Here is a 19,290-nt window from a genome sequence, read left to right as displayed (position 1 = left end):
CATGCGCATCCAACTAAAGAGTACAACGATGGCGTTCAAGCGGAGCTCAGAGCGTATTTAACATGTACATTCGGTTCTGTTGTGTGAGGTGCGTTTGGATCGATTGCTCAATACTCATTCTTGAAGCATCTGACGAACAGAAAAACACCGGAAACGAATTATTTACGTTGTTTTGATGCGACAAGCCAGTGAGGCGGTGCTTTGACGTTTGGCCGTAAAGCAGAACGCACTGTATTTTCTTTACGTCTTCGGGGTAACATAAGATGTTCCGGTATGTGAAAAAGCAGCATTGACTGGAAACGTCGAAATTATTTTTTTAATGGTTTAATTATTGTTTGTCATACAAGCATACATTGCGTCATAGAACACGGTTTAGTCCGATAATTGTTACAAAGATGCCAACAGACTGTGGCAGAGCCAAAGCTAGCTAGCTAGCTTAAGCTAACAGTATTGTCACACTTTTCATAGACACGCTCTGTTTTGGTTAAATAATTTCATCCACTGAGGATTAAAAGGGAGTAACCGTATGCATTAAATAACAGCCTTGAGTTGCGTGTGTGTTATTTTGTCGCTCTTTGCACCCAAAGCAAGACTTGAAATGTCAGCGCAAAAAGACTGTGAGTTTTTGGTGAGAAGAGCCCGGGAGCTGGTCTCTGATGATCCCTGTGCAGCAAAAGCCTGGCTCATCACAGCCAGGACCCTGTACCCTGCAGACTTCAATATACAGGTAAATTAAACCTTTGGATTCCACTGCTCAAGTCAAGGATAACACAGCCACATTAGCTGTATGATTTTAAGATATATGTCTTGGCAGGACAAGCAAAGGATTTGTAGGGGTAGAGGTATAAAACATGGGGTGACTGTAGAAATAGAGCAAGAACATTTTCTTTCCATTATGGCTTTTCATCGTTCAAATCTTCTGTTTGTTATGAACATGTTTTCCACAGTATGAAATGTACATCATTGAACAGAACGCAGAAAGGACAGCTTCTGCTGGGAGACTCCTGTACGACATGTGAGTGACAGTGAATCGACTCTGTGAAAGACTTTTGTTCCCAGTCATGAGCCAGCACTCATTTGTCAACGATTTTTTCACCTTTCAGGTTTATAAACTTTCCTGATCAGCCCACTGTATGGAGGGAGATTAGTGTAATTACGGCTGCCCTGCGCAGTGACTCTCAGGACAAGCATGCACAGTTTCTGCGAGGTGAGTGGAGTCTTCCTTGATAGTATACAGGCCATACATATGCAACATACATCCTCACGGTGAGTGATGAAGTGTGGGTGCCTGTGAGCGATGTTTGTGTTTAGGAAATTTGCCTCTCATTGTATGCCTGTTTTTGTGTTGACTAAGGGCTTTTTGAGACACTTCCTGGTCGTGTGCAGTGCGAAATGCTACTGAAAGCCACAGAGCAGTGTTTCAACACTTTGGAGAAGGCAGAGATGCTTCTGCTGCTTCTGAAGCGCTTTCCAGAGTCTGTGGTCCAACATGGGGTAGATAATAATACACTTTTCTGTTCTGATGTTTGAACCAAGTTTAATAGCTTTCAGACAGTCAATGTTAACAAATTGCTGTGGTTTTAGGTCAATTTAGGAGAGACTTTGTTGGAGGCAGAGGTGTCGGAGAATTTGGAGACTCCTGTCAACTGCTTTAGAAAACTCTTTGGTCAGTGAAACACGGGCTACTTTAAATTTGTTGGATTTAATTCATTTTCATAAAAATACTTGATTATGTACTTTTTTTTTAATATCACAGTGTGTGATGTCCTTCCTCTGGTGATTAACAACATGGACATGCGCTTACCGGCCAGCCTGATGCAGAAGTACATGCTGAAAGCAGCTGAATTCTATATTGGTTATGTGACTCGTGGACCCTCACCTGATGTACAGATTCAGGGTATAGCAGCATTTTTTTGATGTTGTTCTGCGTCTTTTTTCTCCAACCTGCCTGGGATTTGTTTTGGTTAATTGTGTTCTTTGTTTTCAGGCTCTCAGGAAGCTGGATCTCTGAAGTCTCCCACTGTGTCCCGCGGCTCCCAGCGTTATGTGATTGATGGCCTGTCAGAAAAGTCTTCAGTGGTAGCAGAGCCTTGGGAGAGGCTTTTGGATATCCTCACTGTGGTCGGAGCTCGGTGCGAGTGGCAGGGAGACAAAGGACAGAGGTGCTCTTTCACTCTAATACTCTAATTTATTAGATACGCCTAACTAAAACTAATGTTAATCAGTTAAAATTGAATACAGCAAGGCACAAATAAATATACATACGCATACCACACACATTAGTTAAGTATTGTGCGAGTATTCTAAAGGTGAAAATAAATAATCCATTGTGAAACTATCACAGTGGAAAAACATTCTCCTGAGACAGACACCAACGTAGGTACCTCCAGGACCACATTTTGCCATGATCACACGCTAGGTTTCCATTCAATGTATTGCAATTTGTTTTTACCAGATTCGTAAGGATTCAGTGAAATAAAATGCACATTTATGTGTGTTTCCATCAACTGCTGTAAATATTGGGAGTTAGTTCACCAAGATGAGCAGTTGGTGGTGCCAAAGTCACCGCAGAAGCGTAACAAGGCACAGCTTGATGGTATAAATAAAGAGCACCAGTAGCAGTTGATATACATTATGGTGGTGTTTTATTAGTCTTTACATTTATTGTAGCAATATTTGCTACTTGCACTAAGTCAATGAATGGCATGGTTTCCTCATCAGTCCACACAAACCCTCTTTTTCCCTCTGCGTCCACAGTTGCTGCTATTTTCCAGTATAGCAAAATGGAAGTAGGAGGGATGTTTTAATCATGTGATTTTTAAAATACCTGTTTGATTCATTTCCATTGCACTGATTTGCCTTCTACATTTTATTAATACACCAACTTTCTCAACCTCCCTCTTCTGTGAAAAGTTAAATGCGATATTTGAAAAAGATTAGGGGTCGTACTCTCTTCATTGTCTTAAGTAAAAGAAGCCAGGGCAGAGACTGCAGTCTTTGTTTAATTTTTGACAGAACGTCCATAAAACAAACTACAAAAATCAGACACATTTGTTACAACAGAACATAAAACATACCTGACAGAAAGTTCATAAGACACATGTGAAGCATCTAGACAAATGAAGTAAAAATCAAGTTTATAGATGGCATAACATAAATACATATCCTCATTTAAGGAAGCTAAAGCACAACGTGTAAGGGACGAAAAAATCTCGTCCCTCTTCCCTGGTGTATCACAGCAGAAAAGGAAGAGAGTTAACGAGCAAGACGCACCTTAATACACTGGAGCACCCACAAAATCGGACTATAGTAAAACATACAACCACAGACAAAAGTTCCACATGTTTGTAAGGTTAGGTGAAACAATGGACAGCAAAAATAAATGTTCTACCATTGTTTTTGTGTGCTTGTGTGGGTATTGTAGGAGTTATGTGGACATGCTGCTGAGAGTAAAGGAGCTGTGTCGCTACCTGCCTGGTCTGGAAGGAGAAACGCGCTCTCGCTGCTGCAGTCAAGTGGTCATCTGTGCTGCACTCGTTCTCTTCCGTAGTGCCTTTCTCTACATCTCAGCTGTACAGCCTGCACTCTTCCAGGGTCAGCCATTGTCCTTGCAATGCACACGCATTTCTTTTGTTTATAATGTCACCTTGTTCTTGAGGACATTGCCCTCTGTAATATTTTTTTATCGATGGATTTATCAGGATAATATTGTGTTTATGTTCAGCAGGTGTGAATGCGTTGAGTTCAGGGCCATGGATCCTCGTGGAGGATTTGAGCTCGGTCTACAATGACGTGGAGGTGGAGAGGGGACCAGTGAAACATGCACATAAGAAACGCAAACTGGCTGATGGGAGAGATAAGACTATGGTGAGATCAGATCTAAGATCACTTAAATGCCTCAACATGTTTTTTGTCAGAGCCCAGGATGGGCCCGGTTGAGTGTTCCTAAATATTTTATATTATATGTTTGTTTCAGTTGCATTTTCTTTTTTGTAAATCTACTGTGTTTGATTTTAGAGCTCAGATGATGAGGATGGTTTGGGCAAAGGCCGCGGTCGACACATTTTGGTGAACAAGACTGAGATGCACAGCTGGTCAGAGACTCTGGAGAGCTTCCGTACAGCGAGAGAGAGCTGGGACCTCCTTCACTCCCATGATGGCCTGGAAAATGGTAAGCGCCACGAATGTTTTGTTTACATTTTTAGTCAATGACCCTGTACAACTCAACAACTCAGTCATTTATTTCTGTAGTTCTCTTGAAGGAGGGACACTTTTGACACAATTGAATATTAATTTATATAGGGACAGGTTTAATGCATGAACCAGTGACACATGATACAGCATCAATAGCCAAAGATAGTTTTCAGTGGCTTTCCTAAAAGTAGACTGATCTGTCTTTAAAAATGTAATCTAGAATCTAAAAATACCAAATGATGCACCTTAGTGCATGTACCTTTTTATTTTAGATTAGCAATTTAATCTCTTTTAAACTCTTTTTGTAATTTTGCCTTTTGACAGAGTTCAAAAAGATCTGTGCCTCATGGAAAACAGACAGCTGGCTGTGGTTCAGAATATTCCTCACCGACATGATCATATACCAGGCAAGAGATGGTGACGGTTTTCTGTTTGTGGCAAAACACCTAAAGTGTTTTTACAATAACATGTGTACAGTCATTTTTGTGATGAATACCGTATGGCAAGTGGAAAAAAAACCTGATGCAAATGTAATACAACGGAGACAAATGCAGATTTATTCTAATTGATAGTCTGTCCGTTTCTCTTTATCCCTCCAGGGACAGTACCGCAAAGCCCTCTCCAGCCTGCACCAGATGGCTGCAGTGCATCCTCAGCCGGGGCAGCAGAGCCCCTCAGGTCAGGCTAGTTTGGAGCACCACAGGTCCCTCATACAGCAGGCGTCCTGTCACTACGCACTGGGAGAGTACAGGGTAAATACACATACAAGATCGGAAGGGATTCGTATGGCTCAATGCTATACATTCACATTTCACAGTAATTCTGATTGTATAGCATTCAAAGAAATTGGGATTTAAAATTGTGGAGCAAGAGTAGAGGTTGTACCGCATTGTACCGACATGGAGGATATGTGTATGTCCAGCATATTGTAACATCTCTTGAATGCTACACCAAAACCTGCTGCTCTGTGAGACATGCTCTATAAAGTCTTCTATTACACGAACTGGCCTGTAGGTGGCTGTATAGTTCAGTGTAGTAATATTGTTGGCTTTGCTAAATGAACTTTTCATTGTAACTGTTGAACTAACATTAGTTTATGTCATATTTGTGAAGGTGTACAAATATGTACATGCTTAATTACTAAATAAATCCAGACAACTTATTTTAACTTGATTTCATGTAAATGTTTGTGTAATACTGATGTTTACCATATCTGTGCATCAGATGGCCTGTGAGAAGCTGCTTGATGTCGTCGGTGGACTGGTCCCCCCAAACTATGAACCAACAAAGACTGCAGATCAGGTTAAAGTCAAGGCCAAAATCAGGAAAGGTAAAGTAAAGTAAAGTTCGTAGTTTAAGTAACAGCTGTTATCATTTTTAGTCGTGCAAAAAGTGTTCATATTTTCTTTATGTCCAAACCAGGCAATGACGTGAGATTGCTTCCCTGCACCAGCAAAGCTGTGTTACCTTTCTGTCTCCAGCTCATGCTGGCCTGCTTCAAGGTACATTTGCCCTGTGGAAATATGCATGATGTTCTAGTTTGGTTGTGATAACATGAGTGCTGTTTGTGCTGACGTTTTTTTTTTGTTTTGTCAAACCAGCTGCGTGCCTTCACAGACAATCGTGACGATCTGTCCCTCGGTCATGTGGTGGTACTTCTGCAGTATGACTGGCCGCACGGTGAGATGCTGTTTTTAAAGGCGGTGGACAAAATCTGTCAGCAGGGCGGTTTACAGTACGAGAATTTCTTCAACTATGTCACCAGTATCCTTTTTTGCAACTAACTGTGCAACGAGACGCAAATGTGTTTATAAATGCTGGAAATCAAAGGCTCCTAATCCCTGGACAGGGAAACAAGTACTGGGCCAAAACCTGTTGGAAGCAAGTCTCCTGTTCTGTGTTTTGTAATTATATTTTCCTTTACTTTTTTTTTCATTTCATTTAAAAATACTTCACCAAAACAAGGCATGTAACACACTGGGTTAGACCTCCTAAGTTAACCCCGTTAAGTGTTGATTTTTCATGTGTTAAATTACGCTTTTACTGTTTTATACTGTATATCTTAATATGACACCAGTAGTAGGTTACTATCCGCTCTATCATGTCCTCTCTTCCCTACCGGTCTGTCATAAATGTGACAACTGCCATCTGGTCCCTGAGTTCAAAACAAATGCTTCTTTTTGTCAGTGTTCTCATCTTTGATGCGAGTTTCCCTGAACTCATGATTGCTTTCAGATATTGACATGCTGGAGGAATTTGCGTACCTGCGTACTCCAGAAGGAGGGAGGATTCAGTTGGAGCTGCTGCCCAATCAGGGAATGCTGATCAAGTAAGCTCCTAGGTGTTCTAGGTGGCGTCATGACTCTGCACACTCCCGTTCTGTTGGTGTGTTTTTTTTATAGCAACCCCGTGCTATTGATTGATCTAAGTAGACAAACCTCTGGGGAAAGTGTAACTCGCTGGTAAAGAAGCGGGCATTTTTAAAGAGAAGGGGTTTATGCTTGTTAAAAAAAAAAAAAAAATGCTTTCAAACTCCTTAATTTACTGCTGTAGAAGTTAAGACACTTGAATGCACCCTCACTGACTGAGAGTTGTTGAATGTTGCTCTCCCTCAGGAACCCTAGTCCCGCCCTGGGGGTGGAGTTAAATACCCTTCTACTACAAGGGGTGCAGACGATGGACAGGTACCCCAGGCCCCTCCTCCCACAATCCACATTCCTCCCCCTACACCAGTCACCCGTCCTTCATTCCCAATGTCAAGGCTTGCCATCTCCCCAGTTTTGATTTGGGCCTGTCATTTTGCATCAAGAGTTAGACGTTCTTTGATTTTCTTTGAGCCATTGCTCGTCTTTCTGTGGTCATCACTGTAGCTGTTGTTCTTTGAGGAGGATGTTGATCTTGTTGCACAGCCAGTTTAGTATTTATTTATTTTTTTTTTTTTGCTTTCCATTACTCTTGATGTCATTTCATTTGTGGACATGTTTTTTGTGTTTTTTATTTATGAGAGTAAAATCTTGACTGGTTGATTGATGTCTACAGGGACAAAAAACAACAACATTCTGTTTCCATGACTTTGTCTTGACAACATCTGTCTTAAAAATGTCAGTCTGTTTTTAATTCAGCTCACGATAATAGCGTTCTCATCATGTGTATGTTGGTGTTTTCTTACAGACACCACACGGTGACTCGTGGAATCACCAAAGGTGTGAAGGAGGATTTCCGTCTGGCTATGGAGAGGCAGGTGTCGCGGTGTGGAGAGAACCTACTGAGTGTGCTTCACCGGTTCTGCATCAATGAGAAAATCATCATCATACAGTCTCTTCCTTGACACCTGCCAGTTGACTTGAGAACCAATTGATCTTTCAGATTCCAGGCAGTTTTATCGCAGCTGGACTGACGTTATTACTCCAACAGCTGTTGCTGTATAAATGATGGACATTTGTAGCTCCCTTGTTATTTTCATCGTTGTACTTTTAGGAATAGAATGGCCCTGAATGTGGTTCTCTAGAGTGCTCATGCAGTTCAAATATTGAGGGAATGTTTTTCCTTTTCACTGGTGTTAGCTACAGTATGTGCTTAACCACATTTGAAGTGGTTTTATCATACTGTGATATTTTGTGGATGTCAGAATCGGTGAAAGAATCAAGTGGAGTCTTTTTTTTTTATATATTCTTTGGTAAAGTTTATTGTTTTTGTGTCAGAAATAACATGTTGGTTTATATACAGTAAACTGTATGAATAAATGTCTTTTACAGTGTATGTCACTGTATGATCTATATCTTCATAACTTACAGTAACAATCACTGTCTGTAGTTTGTACTCCAGTATTTTAATTTAGATGGTAAACTTCCTCTACCACGTTCACACTTCATCTTCATCTGGTTCCCTTTCCCCATAAAGTCTTCTACAGTCACTCCTCGAGCTCTGTAACGGGAGCATTTGGGAGGTCTGCCTCCAGGGCAGCTCTAAGGTTAGCCCAGAACAGCCTTTGCTTGGACCTCTCCTGTGGCCACTCCAAGTAGGTGTGGCGGTCCATCATGGACTTCAGCTGATAGTACTTGGAGGGGATAATATATTTAGGCACAGGCTCCAGCAGCACCAGCACGATGCCGTCCGATCCCCGAGAGAGGCGTTGGTGGTTGGCAAAGTACAGCTCATAATGGCACCAGTCGCTCTTAACAAAGCGAGCAGAGAGCACAAAAATGGAGCGTCGGCTTTTCTCCACACAGTTCATAATGTTCTCAACGATAGTCTTTCCTGGCACAAAGTGTTTTTGATGCTGGCAGATCCGCAGCCTTCCTGCGGGACCTTGAAGGTTGGGAAGGAGGGCGTTTTGCACCCAGTCTGCGTCGTGCTGGCTGTAAGATACAAAAGCATGAAACTCAACACCAGCCAAGTCGTCCGATTGTGTTCTGGCACGATGTTTGGCTCTGGTCCACTGCCAGATCATGCGTATGTACCATAGACCATCCAAGCGGTGACACAGGACCACAACTGACACAATCAGAGCCACTGTAGGGCACAGGATAGTGGCAGCTAATAAGCCAGCATTACAGGTGACCTCCGGGATCCAAGTGTCTTTCAATGTGGTGTCTCTAAGATTCTCTGGGTAGGTGCAGTAATAGTCTATTGGCCAGTTCCACAATCCAATACCTGTGTGACTGTTCTGGTCAGATTTGATTCCCAGATGTATGAAACTCCTCAGAGGACAGGTGCAGGTGAAAGGGTTGTGACTGACATCCAGGGTTCTCAGTTTGGGGCAGCTCTTCAGGTTGTTCACAGATGGGGCGTGGAGAGAATTTGACTTCAAGAGAAGTTCATTCAGGATGGGGAAACCATCACACACTGGCAGGTCCCGTAGCCTGTTGTCATTCAGATTCAGAGACCTGAGGTTTTCCAGTTTTAAAATGGATGCTCGTACCACGGATACCTGGTTGTTCTGGAGATCCAGTGTCTCTATTCCTTTTGGTAGACATTGCAAAACGGAGTCTGTGAGACAATTCGAAGACAGGTTCATAGTGATGATGTTTGGTGGCCAGACACACTCCTGACCCTCGTAAAATAGGGAGTTGAGGCCGAGTTGGAGATACTTCAGGGATTTCATGTACCGTGTACGTACACTAATCAACTGAAGACTTTTGAGATTGTTGCCAGCCAAAATCAGTTGCGTCACATTACCAAGATTCTGACATTCAAGAGTTTGTTGACCCTCTACTCTGGAGAAGATGGAGTCAGACAGCGCACAGTTGGAAAAGTCCAGCTTGAGGAGTGGACTTGGAGATTTTGGGCAGGTCATGTGTATGATTGAAGTCGCTGTGATTGCCAAACTCTCAACTGGAATATTGATGAAAAAGTTACATACAGCCTCCTGGGAAAAGAAGAAGGACTTAACCATTGCCTGTCTGGCTGAAAATGACTTCATCTTAGATTCCTGGATCACATAGGAGTCAATATATGGCAGATGGGACATCACAACATCAGAAATGCCCAGATGGGCTATAGATGAACACAGAATCACATTTACATAGTGAGTTAAGTCTTTCCATTCAATTGATATGTCGGTGAAGTAAAGGTGAGAGGTGAGGATTTTTACTTTCTCACTTAATATCTTACTTAGTTCTCTGTAGCCTCCTGTCAAATTCATCAACTCCACTTCAACAAAGAGTGAGAGAGCATCAGCATAGGGACCATAGTCCATTAGTTTATCACTGGAGGAGATCATCTGAAGCCTCTTAGCATCAACACCCTTCAGGCTACCTGCTTCATAACCCAGTTCATCCCCCAGACAAAGGGTTAGTGTACAAAGTTTCACTTCAGCAATATTCTTGAAATCTCCTACGCTGATGTTTTTTGCTTCAAGCGCTAATCTCTTCAGTTTTACCAGGGAACTGAACGCACTCCCCAGTGTCATTGTGGAGAAGGCATTAGAGGTCAGATTTAACAGCTGGAGGTTCCCCGTGTTCAGCAGATACTGCTGACCCGATAGATTTCTCAGCCTGTTGTGGGACAGGTCCAGGTCCTCCAGGAGTGGTGCGTCGAGAAAGGTGTCCGGATCAATCGTCTCCAGGCTGTTCCATGACACGTTCAGAGACCGCAAGAGGCTTGTGTTTCTGAAGTCGTCTCGGTGGAGCTGCTGTATGTGATTGCATGAAAGATCTAAAAACTCAACCCCCTTTGGCAGGTCTCTGGGAACGGAGGACAGGTTTTTGGATGAGTAGTCCACAGTGCTGTCAGGTGACGCGGCAACCAGCCGGAGTCCCGCCAACATGACTGCAGTCCAGAGGGCAGCAGTCACGGGGTGCATCGTTTTCCCTGGGAAAAAAGTAAGGAATGCAGTATAAACAGATGTTTGTATCTGTTTTTTTTTTTTGTTTGTTTTTTTTTCAATGCTCGTGTAGATTCTCATTTACTTCACTTGCCCAGGAGTTACTACTGGTTCATTGACCTTCAGAGATCTGTATCACTGTGCATCAGGCAGACACAAACCTGGTGTGTGCTTTTATTATTATTCTTCTCTCATATAAACTAAAATGATGCCATACATCCACATAAACATCACCATCACAAACATCAACACATTAAATTGAAATGTAGTCATGCTCTGTTAAAACAGATACAGTTTTCACATGTTGACTTGCATCATCGTAATACTCAAGATATGACTATTACTAATCATAAAACCCTAAAAACTTTTTTTTACACATATAAAAAACATAAGTAATCAACTTGTACCTTGGTCAGGTGGATGTTGGCAGAGGCACCGAACTTCAAAACGTGTTTCGATGTTGAAGTGTTTAATCAGTTGATACGTTGCAGTCCACTCTTCATGAGGCTTTGAGAAGTGTCAAGTGTCTGTAAGCACATAAAGTGTCAGTTGTAGTATTCTGAACTGAAACCAATTGCAGTCAGGGGACCTGCATCCTCTGTTCTTGAGTGTCTCTGTGCAACAACCTCTGTGGATGTTGAAGTTAATGTGGATACTTGGAGGAAACAGATGCAGAGATAAAAGCAACAATTCTCAGACCAGTCACTCAAGCGTATCTCATTTCTCTCATGCACACCCTCTTTTCACTTCCCCTTTTCATGACATGTAACCTGATGTACTTCATGGTAAATTAACCTAATTTAAAAAAAAATAACAAAAAAAAACCCACATAATATACTGCAGAAGCTTATTTTATTTTTATCCATGTTTTTATCTATTTCATGAAACACACACACACACACACCGTCTAGTGTTTATTTGGCATCTCTGCTGTATCATAGCGACCACACTGAGGTCAGTCTGAGCGGGAAATGACAACTTCCCCACTCAATTGACTTATCTCACTAATGCCCTGAAGCAAAGTGTCTCCTGGGCAACGCCGCTGTTTGCTCCTGACACCTGTACAAACTGCCCGTGATGAAGGTGAACGGGAAAGTGGCTTTTTGATGGGCTTTCAGCTTTTTTATTGTGACGGAGAGGCCTAATCTCAGACATGCGACAGATGGATCGCTTCACAAACACACACTCAGCGTAGCACTTCTGCTTTTTTCCTTGGCCTGAGGACTGTTACTCACATAGCAAGTGGAGCTCAATTGAATAAGGTGTTATGAGCTGGTGAGATTGATCTCACCTGGTGTGTTTTGATCAAATCTTGGAAAAACCCCTGTGGATATGCTTCACAGCTTTGGGCTATGATACAACACATAATAGCTTGTTTTTTCCCCCCCATTAGGCTTCAATACATTGTATTGACGCTCCTATTTTTGGAAATAAATAAATATCCTTAATATATCTGGAGCTCATGATCTCCTACTGTAAGAAGAAAATTGCCTAACTCAAATGCGGACATAGAATCTTTATGGGATCTACTCTTACGGAGATAAGATCAGAGTACAAGCTAATTATTGACTCAAGGTCTTTCTTTACAGCAACCAACAGCCAGTTCAGTGTGTGTGTGTGTGTGTGTTCACAATTTAAGTCTACTGTCACTTCTTTTTTGCTGACATTGAACGACGGTGCATTCTAATTGAAGAATGTTACAGTCGTTTTGGAGTCGCAGGTGGAAATAATTCGCCGGAAAACCGTAGAGACGTGTAGTAATACAAGCTTGCGTGGATATGAGTCAGCTGTTGTATGTGTGAACATTATGTGATGGGGAGGGGCTGTGGGAGCACAAGTACAGCGAGGGAGAGATAAAGAAGTCCGAGCAGGTTGTCAGATGGATCCTGCATCTGGTCGTGATCATTTCGCTCCTTTCTTTACCACCATTATGGATCTTTTGTCATTCACGAGAGGATTTATGTCACTGATCAGAACAGCCAGTTTGACTGACACCAGTTACCCCCTTCAAATGGAGCTTTAAAAACAAGGTGGACTTCTTCAGTATGCTGAACCACCCGTCTCCTCCTTCACTTCAGTGGCTCTTACTGTGCACCCTGTTCTGGGCTTGTGGTTGCAACAAGGCAGCCTATTCTCCTGGGGAGGGCAGAAATGTTTGGCAGCAGCCCAAGATGGACACCATAGAGGCCCAGTCTTTCCTCCATGACACCTTTCCTTTAGAATTCCTCTGGGGTGCAGGGACATCTGCCTTCCAGACCGAAGGAGCCTGGGACCAGGAGGGGAAAGGACGGTCCATCTGGGACCATTTCATCAACTCATCTGCCAGTGATAGTTTGGCGACTGAGGCAGCCAGTGTGGTTAGTGACAGCTACACTCGCTGGGAAGAAGATGTGAAGGCTCTGGAGTTGCTTGGTGTAAGATCGTACTCCTTCTCTCTTTCGTGGCCCAGGCTCTTTTCCGATGGCAATGCCAGGAGTCAGCCTAATAGAGCAGCTGTGGAGCATTATACCCGCGTCATAAAGAAGCTCCAGGAAAAAAACATCGAGCCCATTGTCACTCTCCATCACTGGGACCTGCCACAGGTCCTTCAAGAGCAATATGGAGGCTGGAAAAACGACACACTGGTGGGAATGTTTCAGGAGTACGCTGCCTTCTGTTTCCACACATTTGGGAGCCAGGTTAGGTACTGGATCACAATGCATAATCCATACCTGGTTGCTGTACAGGGGTATGGTACTGGTGTACATGCTCCTGGAGAAACAGGGGGTCTCTCTGTCTCGCTTATTGTGGCTCACAACCTGATCAGGGTAAGTTAGACCGGCTCAGTAAAATGGAAGTCCACCAGGGCTTGAATATTGAATAATGAGGGCCATCTATAAACTTTGAACTTCTGCAACTTTTATCAGTTTATGGTGGTCAAAGAATATTTGTATCCTCCAAATCACCTTGCAGTCATAAGACAGCAAATCAAACATAATAGCGCCGCTGCTCTCATAATTTCTTGCAATCTACTTGAAGTAAGCTATTTACACATAACATTTTTTTAATTGTATCATACTGTACAGTTGGACTGGTGCAGCCAGTACAAAGTCTTATTGCTGACTAATACGGTTTTCAAAAAGTACCTGACCATGTTTTGTTTTGACAGACTTCTCATCAGCAAACACTTAAAGAGACTTTGAGGTCAAAGTCCACCAAATCAGCACTTTTGTGTCTTGTGAGAGAAGTGGTTTGTGGCAAGAAGTCATGGAGATATGCTTCATTAATAATCATTGTGTTTATGCAGTCAAAGTCTAGCAGATTAAGTAACTGCAGCAGATGAAAGGAGGACACGTTAACTTGTACTCTACTGAACACTTTCACAACTACCTTCCTCCTGAAAAAGTTATTATTTTTTGGTTTAGGAGAAATACATCTTTTACTAAATTAAATGAAAACAATATATTATATTGTATTATAAAATTCTATTTTTTTAAATTATTTTTTAATGATGTTAAAATTTACAAAACTTTTGTCCCATAACACCATTACAGTGTGACAGTGAGCCAGCATGAACAGCACCAGGAAACTGAAACTGAACCAGCTGAATGGAGTTCAACCTTCAATTTATTTGTTATCTATATCAGTATATCCCTTCTACTGTTGCATGGCTAAATGTCAAGTAGTCAAGTAGTTTTATTTGTCAAATGTACTATATGTACGACATACAGCACAGATGAAATGGCAGTCCTCTCAGACCCACGGTGCAAAACAGGCAGTTACATAAATAAACATAAATAAACAATCAACAATAAACAATCAACAATCAACAGACATTAAATAAACAATCAACAAGACGAGAATCTTCTAAGAGAAGATTAGTGAAATTGGCCTATTTTAATGTTCACAATTTTTTTGCATTGCATAGTTATAATATGTTGCATCTGCTGTGACTTCCAGGCACACGCCAAAGCATGGCACACCTACAACAGTCACTTCCGCCCGACTCAGAAGGGTAAAATATCTATTGTTCTGGGATCGCACTGGGTAGAGCCCCAAAAAGGCCGAGCCACAGCTGCCAATGTAGACTTTTGCCAACAGTCAATAGAGGCTGTACTTGGCTGGTTTGCCAATCCCATCTTTGGAGATGGGGACTATCCAGTCTCTCTCAGAACCAAACATGGCGCCCTCCTGCCCACCTTCACCCCCGAGGAGAAGCTCTGGGTCCAGAAAACAGCTGACTTCTTCGCTCTGTCCTTCGGGCCCAACAACTTCCGTCTAGGCCGGAATCTGATCCAGTTTGGGCAGTCTGTGACCCCAGACCTGAGGCGCATTTTGAGCTGGATAAAGCTGGAGTATGGGGATCCAAGGGTGCTTGTGGCTGAGGCAGGCTGGTTCTCTGAAGCAAGCATAGGAACAGAGGACACAGTGGCCATCTATCTGATGAAGAGTTTCATCAATCAGGTTCTGCGAGGTGAGATGAAACGACTGGAGACAACTATTAAGATAAAGAATAGAAATAATCTTGAAACAAATGCAATATGTTCCATTTATTTATCTCTAATATTACTGACTTTTCACAGCTATTAAGTTTGATGGTGTGCAGGTGTTTGGCTACGTTGCCTGGTCATTGGTGGATGGATTTGAGTGGAATTATGGCTACACTGTAAGGCGAGGTCTTTTCTATATCGACTTCACTGAACCAAACCGAACCAGGACCCCTAAGACCTCCGCTCTGTACTACCAGCGTCTTGTTGCTGACAATGGTTTCCTTAAAGATGAAGCCTCCGGAGAGGTCAATGGTCGTTTCCCTTGTGACTTTCACTGGGGTATTGCTGAGTCGACTCTACAGGTGAGAAGACGAGAGGTTGATATTGCACACGAAAAAGCTAAATATTGGCTACATTCACTCTGATATTCTTCTGTCTTTTTTGTAGGTCCACTTCTATCCTTTCTCACCACAGTTTACTGACCCTCATTTATATAGCTGGAACTTGACGGGGGATAGATTGTTACATCCCATCCCAGGGGTGAAGCTCCACACAAGACCGGCTCAGTGCACTGACTATTTGACCATCCATGCTCATCTTCGCTTGTTTGCATCTACTGGAGCATCTCACTACTGCTTTGCCTTAAACTGGTCTCTGATTTTACCCCATGGTGACCTCTCGAATATTAACACTGAGGCTCTGAGGTAAAAAAAAAAAAAACAACACAAACAAATACATACTGTCATTATTTTGGATTTCCCAAGATCTAGACTCCAAATGTTGATGAAATAATGATAGCTGCCATCTTATTTGAGTAGCTATATGTGTAGGAAAGTAATTCCTAATGTTCCACTTTGTTTTGCATTGTTATTACCAGGTACTACCGATGTGTCCTGACTGAGCTCAAGAAACTGAACCTGGAGGCTGTGGTAATTCTCTATTACCCCACACACAGAGCTCCAAATCTGGGATTGCCAGGGCAACTGCATGCCTCTGGAGGTTGGCTCAACCGCAGCACAGTTGAAGCTTTTCAGGAATATGCAGCGCTATGCTACCAGCAGTTGGGGCCCTGGGTTCAATACTGGATCACCATCAACGAACCAAACAGACTTGTAGATGTTTATTCCAATGGGAGAGAGAAGCATCAAGCAGCCCATAATCTTCTTCTGGCTCACGCAAAAGCTTGGAGATTATATGAGCGTGAACACTTTCATCAACAGAAAGCACTGGTATCACTTGCACTACATGCTGACTGGGCTGAACCTGCCAACCCCTTCCTGGACTCACATATAGCAGCTGTACAGAGATTCCTATTATTTGAACTGGGTCGCTTCCTAGACCCATTACTGGGAACAAGACATGAGGGGAAGAATAGCAAGGGGGGCTACTCGGAAGAAATGCAGACATACCTAGAGGAGAGAGCTCAAGTAATGGGACTCCCTGGAACTCCTTTGCCTAGTTTTAATGAAAGTGAAAAGGAGGAGTTGAGAGGTGCTTTGAGTTTTGTTGCACTGAACCATTTCACCACCCGATTGGTGTCTCCATATCTTCAAACACAGGGAAATTCCCAACAGAAGCAGCCTCCTGATCATGGCTGTCTGACCCTTTCTGACCCCACCTGGCCCTCATCCAGTCTGAAGCAAGCTATTGTACCCCAGGGCCTGAGAAAGCTCCTGAACTGGGTGAACCAGAGATATGGAGGGGCTCTACCTATCATTGTGACAGCGAGTGGAATTGATGATCAGGCTCCTGTTGAGGACAAACTCAGGCAACACTACCTCAGGAGTTACATGCAAGAAGCTCTCAAAGGTGGATATACTGTACATGTCATCTCCGTTGGTCTGCCAATATGTTTTCGACCCAGAATTTGTTGTAAAATGTGTATCAGTGGAAACAAAATGGCCAACTGCAGTGTTGAAGATACTGTATGACTTACATATGACTATGTAAGACTTCATCTCCTCAGTCAGTCCGGAATTTATGACCATATTACTTCCTATTATAAAACTAAATAAACCACACATACCATAAAAAGAGTACAGCAACGGACCATATCAGCGTTGTGGTGTTCATACTTTGACCTTTATGGCTCCCATGTATTTGCACATGTTGACTTAAGGTCTGATCGTAGAAGCATCATATGTGCATATTGTTTCAATTGAATGAGATGAGTAGATTAGCTGCTCTAACCCTAATCTCTCTTTTTTTTCAGCTCACCAAGTAGATGGAGTCAACCTACAGGGCTTCTACATGTGGAAACTACAAGATCGACACGTCTCCCAGTTTGGGCTTTTCACCTCAACCCAACACCTATCTAAGGCCAAGGATTCTGTTGCTGTCTACAGAGAAATTATCTCTCATGGTGGTTTCCCCGTGGACAACACCACGCAGACCTGCGGGTTCAGTGAGCAGCTGTATCAACAATGCTCTATGTGTGAATGGATGTTCAAGAACAAAGCAATGTTGATATTTGGAGGCTGCCTCCTGATAACAGCTGTCATGTTTGTGGCACTTGTCATCTTTGTCATCGTCCACAAGAGAAACCAAAGAAGAGGTCGCAGAAGGACGAACAGGAGGAGGAGAAGGGACGGAGTGCCTGAATGCTTATGTCCACCTGTTGCTAAGCGCCAACTGTAGAAGAGCTTGATTCAGTACAAACTGTGTGTAGCTCAGGTCTAGGGTTCGTCAGTGCTTGTTGTGTAATCATTTTACCCAGAATCACTGTCAATAGAAAGTGTCTTAATAATTTTACAGAAATATCAGGTTATGTATAATGAGAAGGGGAATTAAGTAAGCTATTTGACGTTGAGAAGATCGTGTCATGACAATAGAATCACTGAATTCTACATCTTGTCCTTTTTTTTTTTTTTCAAAACACAAGATTCTAAACTTTTTAATTGAGGTTTACAATGAAGAGGAAATATAGTAATAATAATGTTGACTTTGTTTTGAAAACGTCACTCATTATAATGTGTTGTAATAAAGTAAGTCAGTGAATATTATACAGGGCAAAGTGGGACTTTGACATATTTCAAATGATATAAGTTTAGCTCAGATATAATCGTGGACATTTTTGAAAGAAAAAGTGTCAACTTCAACCAAACGTGATATTGAATGTGTATACCACAGTGTCTATTTCCATGGAACAATAACGCCCCCTAGCGTCAACTTAGAGGTAATTTCAATATAAAATGTAGTTCCCTGGATGGATGGATGGATAGATATGAAAAGTAAATAAAATGCTTATGTTTCCAGTGAGAAATGATCATAGCATCATAGATGTTGAAATAATTCTGCATTCCAGAAAATGTCATAATTGTTGCTTTAGTGAAAGTGAACTTTGAATAAAGATGCATCACTTTGAGTCACTGGCTTAAATTAAATTTTTTAAATGTGATATTCTTTTTGCAGGGTTTTTTCTGGTCACTAATGACTGACTCTAATGATTTGCGGCAGGCTCATCAACGTTCTTCATCACACCTTCATCGCTATTCAAAGCTCTTGTGCGCAGTTCAAAATGTTTCAGTGTAGCTCATGTTCTCAACCCAACTGCCCTCTCATCTCCTCAGTCTCTTTATCACAGATCAAAGTTGTCCTTCATTCTCAACCTTATTCATTTATCCTCATACTCATTCCTTAATCCTTCTGGATTCTTTCTCTCTTTCAAAGATCCCACCCTCCTCCCATCCTTACACTTCTCTAACATAGTTCCCTTATCTTCTCTTGTTTACTTTCAAATGTCCCCTTTGCAGTCCTGGACATAAATGATTGGAGCTGCAACTAACGATTATTTTCGTAATCGGTTACTCTTTTGATTAATATCTCGATTAATCGTTTGGTCCATAAAATATCAGAAAACCATAAAAAATGTTTATCAGTGTTTCGTCAAACCTGGAAATATATGTTCTCAAATGTCTTGTTTTGTCCACAAACCAAAATGATTGACTTTTAATGATTAATTTGTTATCCAGAGCAAAGAAATTAAGAAAATATTCATATTTAAGAAGCTTAAACAATCAGAAATCTTGTTTTAATCATGAAAAAAGCTTCAAACCGATTAATCGATTATCAAAATAGTTGTCGATTAATTTAGTAATCGTTTAATATCGGTTCTTCGATTAATCATTTCAGCTCTATAAATGATGTCCCTTTATATTCCTTATTTAACCCACCTTTCTATTATGCACTGTCTCAACTCCTTTGTTCCCCCCTTGCTCTTGCCTTTGAACTTAAAGCCGCAGTGGGCAGTAACCAGTAACCAGTTTTGCCTGATGATGAGGTTGCAGATTACCATAGACAGCT

General features: G+C 42.0%; 3 protein-coding genes across 5 annotated transcripts; 2 read left to right on the top strand and 1 right to left on the bottom strand.

Annotated features, from left to right (window-relative positions):
* Positions 1-162: 162 nt before the first annotated feature.
* Positions 163-7,953, top strand: ints10 (integrator complex subunit 10). 3 transcript variants are annotated; one of them, XM_058650624.1, is made up of 18 exons: positions 163-727; positions 948-1,015; positions 1,104-1,207; positions 1,355-1,494; positions 1,585-1,666; positions 1,757-1,897; positions 1,988-2,162; positions 3,425-3,594; positions 3,728-3,867; positions 4,018-4,171; positions 4,519-4,601; positions 4,794-4,946; positions 5,419-5,524; positions 5,617-5,696; positions 5,796-5,874; positions 6,430-6,523; positions 6,810-6,878; positions 7,366-7,953. In XM_058650624.1, the coding sequence occupies exons 1-18, from the start codon at positions 599-601 to the stop codon at positions 7,520-7,522; spliced, it is 2,124 nt and encodes a 707-aa protein (XP_058506607.1). In that variant the 5' UTR covers positions 163-598; the 3' UTR covers positions 7,523-7,953. The 3 variants fall into 3 exon arrangements, with proteins under 3 accessions (XP_058506607.1, XP_058506605.1, XP_058506606.1); XM_058650622.1 differs by having other exon boundaries at positions 5,796-5,958; XM_058650623.1 differs by lacking the exon at positions 6,810-6,878 and having other exon boundaries at positions 5,796-5,958.
* Positions 7,954-7,963: 10 nt separating this feature from the next.
* tlr1 (toll-like receptor 1) lies at positions 7,964-11,136 on the bottom strand. Its single transcript, XM_058650621.1, has 2 exons — positions 10,927-11,136; positions 7,964-10,506 (listed from the first exon to the last, which is right to left on the bottom strand). The coding sequence occupies exon 2, from the start codon at positions 10,496-10,498 to the stop codon at positions 8,105-8,107; it is 2,394 nt and encodes a 797-aa protein (XP_058506604.1). The 5' UTR covers positions 10,499-10,506; positions 10,927-11,136; the 3' UTR covers positions 7,964-8,104.
* Positions 11,137-12,130: 994 nt separating this feature from the next.
* Positions 12,131-18,352, top strand: klb (klotho beta). Its single transcript, XM_058650668.1, has 6 exons — positions 12,131-13,326; positions 14,459-14,972; positions 15,082-15,350; positions 15,436-15,692; positions 15,866-16,797; positions 17,201-18,352. The coding sequence occupies exons 1-6, from the start codon at positions 12,565-12,567 to the stop codon at positions 17,623-17,625; spliced, it is 3,159 nt and encodes a 1,052-aa protein (XP_058506651.1). The 5' UTR covers positions 12,131-12,564; the 3' UTR covers positions 17,626-18,352.
* The last annotated feature ends 938 nt before the right edge of the window (positions 18,353-19,290 follow it).

This window comes from Solea solea, chromosome 14 (genome assembly GCF_958295425.1).
Source record: "Solea solea chromosome 14, fSolSol10.1, whole genome shotgun sequence".
Taxonomy (NCBI): Eukaryota; Metazoa; Chordata; class Actinopteri; order Pleuronectiformes; family Soleidae; genus Solea; species Solea solea.
This window is presented reverse-complemented; position numbering and strand designations above follow the sequence as displayed.

What these genes read in the sequence shown, in the direction of transcription:
- ints10 (XM_058650622.1), top strand. Translation starts at nt 599, where the DNA reads ATGTCAGCGCAAAAAGACTGTGAGTTTTTGGTGAGAAGAGCCCGGGAG. An exon ending in AGTCTGTGGTCCAACATGGG is followed by an intron (nt 1,495 to 1,584) that starts GTAGATAATAAT and finishes CTGTGGTTTTAG; the next exon opens with GTCAATTTAGGAGAGACTTT. An exon ending in ACCTGATGTACAGATTCAGG is followed by an intron (nt 1,898 to 1,987) that starts GTATAGCAGCAT and finishes CTTTGTTTTCAG; the next exon opens with GCTCTCAGGAAGCTGGATCT.
- tlr1 (XM_058650621.1), bottom strand. Translation starts at nt 10,498, where the DNA reads ATGCACCCCGTGACTGCTGCCCTCTGGACTGCAGTCATGTTGGCGGGA.
- klb (XM_058650668.1), top strand. Translation starts at nt 12,565, where the DNA reads ATGCTGAACCACCCGTCTCCTCCTTCACTTCAGTGGCTCTTACTGTGC. An exon ending in TTGCTGAGTCGACTCTACAG is followed by an intron (nt 15,351 to 15,435) that starts GTGAGAAGACGA and finishes TCTTTTTTGTAG; the next exon opens with GTCCACTTCTATCCTTTCTC. An exon ending in CATGCAAGAAGCTCTCAAAG is followed by an intron (nt 16,798 to 17,200) that starts GTGGATATACTG and finishes CTTTTTTTTCAG; the next exon opens with CTCACCAAGTAGATGGAGTC.